The sequence below is a fragment of the Schistosoma mansoni genome, chromosome 1 (assembly GCF_000237925.1).
Source record: "Schistosoma mansoni strain Puerto Rico chromosome 1, complete genome".
NCBI classification, from domain to species: Eukaryota; Metazoa; Platyhelminthes; class Trematoda; order Strigeidida; family Schistosomatidae; genus Schistosoma; species Schistosoma mansoni.
Genome location: NC_031495.1, coordinates 45,409,890 through 45,418,725, shown reverse-complemented (window position 1 = coordinate 45,418,725; position 8,836 = coordinate 45,409,890). Strand labels below are relative to the sequence as shown.

The 8,836-nt window shown below is 33.3% G+C and overlaps 1 protein-coding gene across 2 annotated transcripts in view; it reads right to left on the bottom strand.

Moving 5' to 3' along the window:
• The window catches only part of Smp_006860.1 (hypothetical protein), a gene marked incomplete at both ends in the record, with an annotated part of 14,126 nt that extends 11,108 nt beyond the window's left edge, over positions 1-3,018 (bottom strand). Inside the window, one exon of one of the 2 annotated variants that reach the window (XM_018794583.1) lies at positions 2,770-3,018. In XM_018794583.1, coding sequence (XP_018648983.1) covers positions 2,770-2,880 — 111 coding nt within the window. The remainder of the gene's footprint in view (positions 1-2,769) is intronic. The other variant, XM_018794584.1, reaches the window with a different exon arrangement.
• Between the last annotated feature and the right edge of the window lie 5,818 nt (positions 3,019-8,836).

Below are 8,836 nucleotides of genomic sequence, written 5' to 3'. Positions count from 1 at the left end.
CGCAATACATTTCGAACAATCTGATCATACATATACTTGTTAAGAACACCTATGTATAAAAATAAAACGTCAACTAGACTGGAAATGGGGGGTGGGCAAGAGTAGACAAGAATAATAATAATAATAATAATGTATTGCGCTAATATATCACATAGTTTTGATAATCTTCGTCTTCTTATTACACTATCGAAATTGATGATTCAACTTGATATGTTATTGATAAATAGAATGTTAGATTGAATAATGAATACTTTTGATCTATTGAAAGTATTGAAATTCTTCAGGAAAATCTATCAGCTTACACCGCCTCCAAATGCCCTGGTATGGCCGAGAGTGGGGAGAGTCCGCTCTCCCTCTCGAAATGCTCTCACATGGCCACGCGAATATATAGCCTCTGCCAGGGAAGTCCTACTCACTGCCTTCTCGAGGCGGGACTGTTGTTTACGAAATTGAGACTACGAAAAGCGAATGTCCGGAAAACCTGGAAGCACTGGACGGTCGTTTCGTCCTATTATGGGACTCCTCAGCAGTGCGCACCCACGATCCCACCTCGCGAGATTCGAACCTAGAACCTATCAGTCTCGCGCGCGAGCGCTTAACCACTAGACCACTGAGCTGGTTGGCATCCAACGGTGTTAATATCTAACTTCAACCAATCCAAGAAATTGAGCAACCATTCACCAATGTCCTATTTTATTTGTTAATCTTTTCATAAAACCAACTAATAAAATTGAACAGAATTAAATTAAATGATTTCCCTAAATTAGTTTAAATTATCAAAATAAATGACCTTGAAGTTGATTTCAAACAAAACGAAAAAAATACTTTAGAAGAGTCTACATTAAATCTATGAATAAAACACAATATGACAATATTTGTCTATATATTTTTTTTAATATGCCCTATTTATATTAAGTCAAAATAGTGATATTCTGTATACATAATTTATTTTAATATCTTAAATAGAATAAAATTAGACAAATGTAAAGAAGTATCTTCGAAAGAAAACTCTTGTAAAATTTCTATAATGTATTTATTCACTTGTGGTGTAAATTTTATTTTTAAAAAGTCTACTAAATCTTTCACTAATTAGAAGATGGTACCTACTGTGAGAGAGAACAAACCAGCTTCCGTTTGAAGAGGAAGTTAAAAAATGGTAGGACATATATTGAGGAAGTCACCGAACGGCACTACGAGGCAATCTCTAACCTGAAATCCTGAAGAGAAACGTAAAAGAGGAAGACCAAAGCCACACTGTGTCGGGAATTGAAGACAGACATGAAAGGGGTGGATAGAAATTGGAAAGGATTGCCCAGGACAAAGTTGGATGTAGAATGTTAGTGGGAGGCCTATGCTCCTCCACGAGGGTTAACAGGCGTAAGTAAGTAACTAATATTATAGTATAAATTGAAAGTAAATCAACCTACAAAAAAAGCTGCCCTATGTAATTTTTTCTGGAAAGTTTTTCATTCCATACATTGGTTTTCTTCAAAACAGCACATCACTTAGCCTTTGTACAGTATACACATGTTTCGTTTTTCTTTCGGTAAATATATAAATCTATTCAATTCATTCATTTTACAGACCTATGAAACTATTAAGAATTAAGCATTGTTTAGCTGAATAGGCTGTGGAGATCAGCTAAATGAGAATATGGTCCAAATCACAAGTTATTATAATCTAGAAAACTACAGATAACTAGAGAGAACTTGACAGCTGCTTCGTTCTAGTATATTTTTAGAAGGAGGGAGAAGGTGCTAACAATGAACGACGGTGACTCTACATTACGATCCGACTGTAGTTGAAAATATAGGTAATTAGATTCTAACTGATTAGTTTAAAGGTAAAACCGTCATTGTGAAGCCTGAAGGTTCTGAATCAAATTTCTAGTGAGGTCGTGAAGTTACAATGTTTAAGATGAAATAGCTGTTCAGTGCTCTTTAGTTTCCACTGATTCCTTAGTTGACTTCATTACCTTATAAAAACCATTTTCATAGAAAAAAACTTGTGATTTTTTCTTTGCATGTTTACACTATTAATTCACTTTTATTTACAGTGTTTACAGTGAAGTAAGGATTTACAACTCAACCGTACACGATATGCTGGTCATGTTAACAATAATTTGACAATAATAATTCTACAAATATCATTATACCAAGTAAATTTTATCCAATAAGGAAACTTCAAGGGATTATTGGTTAGTAAACAGTAGTTTAGTTTTTCGAGCAAACTGTAACCAACCACTTTGGCACATTTACCGTACTGACTAAAAGACATTTGATAATTCGAATTTTTATAAATCACCGCTACCATATATACTTTGGGAACTTTCCTTTAAAAGTTGGTCAATAAGCTAGAATGATTGACTTTCAGTTATTAAGTTCAGTCCAACTAATGAAACTAATTCGAATTTTATCACAGTGCTCAGTTAAATCGCCTTCTATCTAACGTGTATTCCATAAAAGGTGACACACACTTAAATAAACGATTATTACACCTAGCTGAGCAGATGTTAAACTATTAGGTCTGCAAACTATAGCACAAGAGCTAAATACATCATTGGTAATATTTGATTGCAAAACTAGGTGAGCTCGGTTCGGACTCAGTGATAACCATCAGTTCCTTTAAAAGTGAAAATACCTACTGATAGTGATTATGAATTAGCTCAAAACCGGAGTCCATGTTATTTGACTTGTCACCACCAGTTACCTAACAACAATCAAGCAAAGATATACATTCCTCAAAATGCAAAAATATATATTAACTTACTTTATGAACAAATACTGGCAAGCCTTGATCAACTCCACCTTGTAATACAAATCCCCAGGATTTATCTGATGTTGCTCTGCGAAGACTAATTACTACTGGTTCAAGTGCCATCAATGTTATAATTAGTAATTAATAATAATAATTACAAGGATATTAACACATTAACAATAATGGTTCAAGTAAAGAGTCCTTCTACTAGAATATAAAATACTTTAAAGATTTTTGAATTTACAATCTTTTATGTTGAACAGAGAAATATGGACGGTTACTTGAATTATGAAAAAATCTGTTACAGTACTGTAACTCCTTAAAATTAGGGATGTTTTGAATAGACCAATCACGAACGCTGAAAGAGAGTGAAATTGAACATTTTGTTGTAGTTTCAATGACAAGACTAGCACAGTATATGGTTTACGTGATTTTGCAAAGGAACTTAATTTTACTGTCTAGATAGTTACATTACACCCTAACACTTTCATGATATCCCTACATAAAGTTATATTGATGTGTGGCTATGCATTTTATAATGCACACAAGCAACTGTGTTGAGATGATTGGTTGATTAAATAATAGATAAAGTGGTCTGCCTTTTCTTATTGATTTTTAATTTAGGTCACACAGACTCCTAGTACATTTACTTCCTACATACTGGAAGATATGTGGAATCGATAATCTATTGCGGTTTTCTTTAAAATAAAGCTTTTTTGTAATTTACCAATGTCCAGAATAATAAGCAGATGCAAACCCGGTTACTTCACACCTCACAGTATATTGGCAGTTCTGTGGAAATATTAAGTTGTTCTTAATAAGAAATAAATTCAACTAGCCCTCTTGAAGTAGATATGATTGCTAGGCTGATGTTTGTAAACAAGGATAGTACATTATTCAGGGTTCAAATGATTGATCTTCAAACTTTATTGTAATAAAGTAAATCTAGTTGTGTGACTCATTAAACAAGAGGACAGAATACCTAGTAATCATAACGAAGTCGAGGTGTGATCAGTAATCATGTTCAGTAGCTGCATATATGTTGTTCATCGATGGAAAGCCTATACTGTACAAGAACATCTGGAGATATTTATCCATAGGTAGTTTACATAAACTTTACAAATGACGAGTCTTGAGATAAACATTCTTATGAACATTATAAGGAAAGTGACTCATTCTTTTACTTTGTACCTCTTGAAAATCCCCACAGAAAACAACTCAGTAGAGAATTTTCAATTTCTCAAAATCAATTGTTGTTAAGATCTACACTTCATAACTGATCGTAAGAAATGTTGGACAAACCAGTTGTCATCCCAAAATTATTGTGTCAAAGTATAATCTAAGACTCTAGAATGACGAACTGCTAAGAATCATATGACCAGATCAATAGAACAAATGTTCTATTTAGACTTATAGATAAGTGAAAGATTTCCTTAAGTCACAAGCATTATAAGCAAAGATGGATGGTAGCTAGAAGTAAAGTCCAGGACGCGTGTTTCGTCCTATTTTCGACTCGTCAGCGGGATGTACCTGCATCCCAGAGTTGATGTTCACTCCAAAACTCGAACCCAGTACCGTTTGTTTCAAACGCCACTTTGCCACTGAGTCCTGATAGACACTACCTTGTGCGATGGGGTGACTGATCAATTGCATTCCTTAAATATCAATGGGAAGATTCAAACAAACAATACAAAATGAATTTATGTGAAAGATCGTCTGGGAATTTTAAAAGAAAACATTCCTTTTTTAACTTTCTAAATCCGAATCATTTCCTATTTGTCTACATAATTATGTGTTTAATTCAGTCAACTTAAAGTGTAAAATTTTCTTGATAGGAAAGTTGTTGTAATTAGGTAGAAAATATACAATTACTTTTTGTACATGAATCGATCTATTTACCTTCACAAAATTTGTTATTTTACAGTACTGCAATTATAAATCCCAATTAATATATTGAACAATATAAAGTAAAAATTGTATACAATAGTGTTTTTGATTATGTTACACAATAATTAGTGAATCTACAGGCAATAATTCTGTTGATGTAAATTTCCTAGATAATTCTAGAAATGATTCATATATTTAAAAAAGCATAGTTCACATGATTGTATAATTATCCCGAAAGAATGTTAGATATATACTTGATTTTCAAACTGTTTATCATACGTACCGAAATGGGAGACTACAATTAATAACTGAATACGAAATGTCAGTTGGCATGACTAAAATGTAATAATAATAAGTGACTGATCAATTGCAGTCCTAAACATCAATGGGAAGACTCAAACAAACAATACCAAGTGAATTTAAACTTCACCCCATTCCACTAGCAAGTGTCTATCAGGAATCAGTAGCTAAGTGGCGTTTGAAACAAACGGTACCGGGTTCGAGTCCTAGAGTGAACATCGATTGCAGTCCTAAACATCAATTGGAAGATTCAAACAAACAATATAAAGTGAATTTAATGTCGATAGTTATTTTTAAAATATTCTTCTACAATGATCAATTGTTCACATATTACTTGTTGAATTATTCAAAATTTAAGTGAGTTACTTTATTATTACATAGTTATAGCAGATAAATATATCTATTCATTTAGTATATTCAAAGTATATAGGAAGTACTTGTGTCAAAAAAATTTAACGATATCTTTGATAAATACATTTTATGCTGGTAAGCTTCCTATAGTCTTTACCAGTTACCTTATCATCTGTGAACGTATCATAGACAAACCACCTCATTGAGACACTTTAACCTGTATTGATGCGCATCAGTGAATTAACTCAATGTTGAAGACCAACTTATAATTGATCTGAGTTGTCTGTGTTAAATCCGGGAGAATAAATTAGAGAGGTAGAAATGTGAGAGCTATCCTATATTGCATTACACTATATATTTCTATTGTGTAATTATCAAATATTTAGTTACTGGTATTTTTACATTGTCATTTAATTGTTCACATTCATTACTTTACATAAAATACAGTAAATTATTTATGCATCTGTTACTCAGTTTTTTTATACCACAAATAACCTAGTTATGTACAGATTGTAATTGGTAATATCAGGTAGTTTTACAAGTCATCTTATTATCATGTGAGTTATTAAATCATGACAGTAGACAGCAAATTTGTTAGCTACTCTCGTGTTCTGATTGGGCTTCGGAGGGGGGATTGGAAGAATATACGTCGACTAGTAGGTGTTAAGACATCTGGTCTTGGTTAGCGGTCATTGATGTTATTGGTCAGAGGAAGGTCATTAATATCACTGGTATGAAGAGAGCTCGTCATCAGTAAACCCAATAATTTATTGATCCTATTCAATGATTCATAACAGTATAGCAACTAACTTACAAACTTTTTTTTCTTTTTCACCAGTTGCGGTATCTGTTTTTGCGCCTAATCCTGTTATGACTTTCACACTTGTCAATTAACACGTGACAAAAACGTCAATCAGAATAGCGACTTATATGACCTTGTTCCTATGCTCAACCAACGACTCGTCAACCACCACTAGCAGCCTAGATTCAACTCCGAATCCTTACTGGTCCTTCTTGTCTAGCTCAGCCCCTTTCAGTCCAGAACGCAATCTCAACTTCTACTGTATGAATTGTATATTTCAGACATACGTGGTTTATATACAAACAGACCAGACTGCATTTCACCATCAAATGAAAAATAGTAAGATCAAAAGTGGTTGTGGGCATGAGAGACTGTAACTGATAGATTGGTGATAAATTAAGAATGGTGAATCGTATAATAATGGTCAATAGGTCAAATGAGAGCTTATGCTAAGAGGAATACGAATATATATGTATATGATCTCGTTACTTAATTATTATCTAATAAGGATAAATGTAATAATAGTCCATAAATAATCCATAGCAGTTATCATTCATTTATTCCACAGATCGGTTGTAACAAATTTTTTAAAACAGTTTATTTGTAATGAAGTTAGGCTTTCCCAATGGAATCATGGGACCGTGTCCAGTTTCGCATGATTAGCACTGAATTTTTATCCAAGAGTAATTACATCGGTATTCTGAACAAATAAAAAAAGAATCGTAATATAGACCGCGAGTCCTATTTCCATTTGTACGAGTAAAGAAGTGGGTCATTACAATCGAGATACGAATGTTGATTAGGACTCTCAAGAATATGCTAAGTGTACATACCATGGGTCCATGATGGTCTAGCTTCAAATGACTCACGATCTCAACTATTAAAATAATCTAAAATATTTTACCAAAAAGCATCATTCGTTCAAATTTTATCTCTGATGACCAAACTTATATTAAATGAGCACTGGTAAAAAAGAAATGTTTTTAGGGATGTAGGGATATGATTAGGTTCTATATATCCTAAAAGTCTAATAAAATGAAGTCCTTTCCATCAGCAATGAGAAATTAGTAATACCTTAGTACTTATGCAACACGATATTGGTTATCTGAAATCAGTAGCTTAGTAGATCTTGGTCTTTGAATCGATAGGTATTGCGTTTGAATCTCAGAGTGATCAATAACATTAGAATCCTAGTATATCCGTTTGACGACCATTAAGTAGGACGAAACATTTATCATCTGTCCCACTGCTACCAGCTATTCAGAAATACACTGTTGCATATGTTTTCCAGCTATAAGACTTTAAAGATAGAAACTGAAAAATCTCTAAGTTTAACGTTTTAAGTTTGGCCTTATCACAGTCAAAAGAATCACATAACTGGATTCTTCTCGGTTGTCATATCTTTTTTTTACAAGGAGTAATCTGACTCCCAAGCAGCTCACTGGTGACTTTTCCAATTTTAACACTGGATGAGACGACTTTTGATCTCACATGGATCTCCTCCAGTTGGGTTGAACGAATTTATAAATATTCTGATAGATGATTGAATCAGTATATTTAAGAATGCATTGGCATTAGTGTCATTGTAAGACTTTCCAAATAGTCGTCAAAAATGAAATTAATGTAATTATGTTTAATGATAAAACTCCATGGATATTCTAACTTGTAATGCTTAGCTCACAGACTAAAATAACAAAATATTGGTGTAAAGGGGAAGTTAATAAAATCTACCCTTAGACAAATAGCTATCACTAAGATGGTAGATTTTGTGATCCACCCAAATCCCCTAACTACTCACTTTAAGAGAAACTGTAGAATGTTGACCAGTATTGTGGTATTTGTTATTTATGTCGATAGACATAAGTAGTATGTAACACCAGTCGGAAACAGAAAACCTGTCAGCAGATGGCTATGAAGGTTGACTTGAAGAGAAAAGAAACGGAATAAGAAAGGAATTGTCAATCAGAAGAATCATGCAGAATATGAAAGACAAATGATGGGAATTCGTAAATATTTTACCGAGATATTCTGTAATTTAGTGTTTCTGTCACCTGTGTATTCGTTCATCACAGTATTTGTGTCCATGTACTCTTTCAGTGTCTAAAGCAAGCAACATTCTAGATAGGAAGTGTAAGCCGAAACCCAGTGATCACATTAAAGTGAGGTTATTTTGCAAACCTGATTTTAACTCGTAAATTATCATAAAAAGCTATTCAGAGTTCTAAACTAAATAAGCGGAGTTTTTCTTATCCAGCTTACTACAAAGAATATGTTGTCAATAATTATCAGATATTCAATGTTATCAACTGGGATGATTCTGAGAATGTATGTCTGTAACATAATTATTAGGTGAATATGAAAGTTAATTGAGGATGAATTAGTGCGTCTTTCAGAAAACGAAAAAAAAAGTGTAGTTTCCATAGTTGCATCATTTTTAATAAGTGAAAACAGAGCGAACCAAAACTGAACCAGTTCCTTAAAGTCATATAATTTTAACATCTAAATATGATATTCAATCTGTTTGTATTAAATAAGATTCAATATTTAGTTGGTACATTATTTTGGTAATTATTTCCTATTTTCATAGTTGAAAGCGTGAGTAAATTGAAGCTAGACCACCATGGAAAACCTGGAAGCACTGGACGGCCGTTTCGTTCTATTATGGGACTCCTCAGCAGTACGCATCCACGATCCCGCACTCACGAGATTCGAACCCAGGACATACCAGTCTCGCGCCAG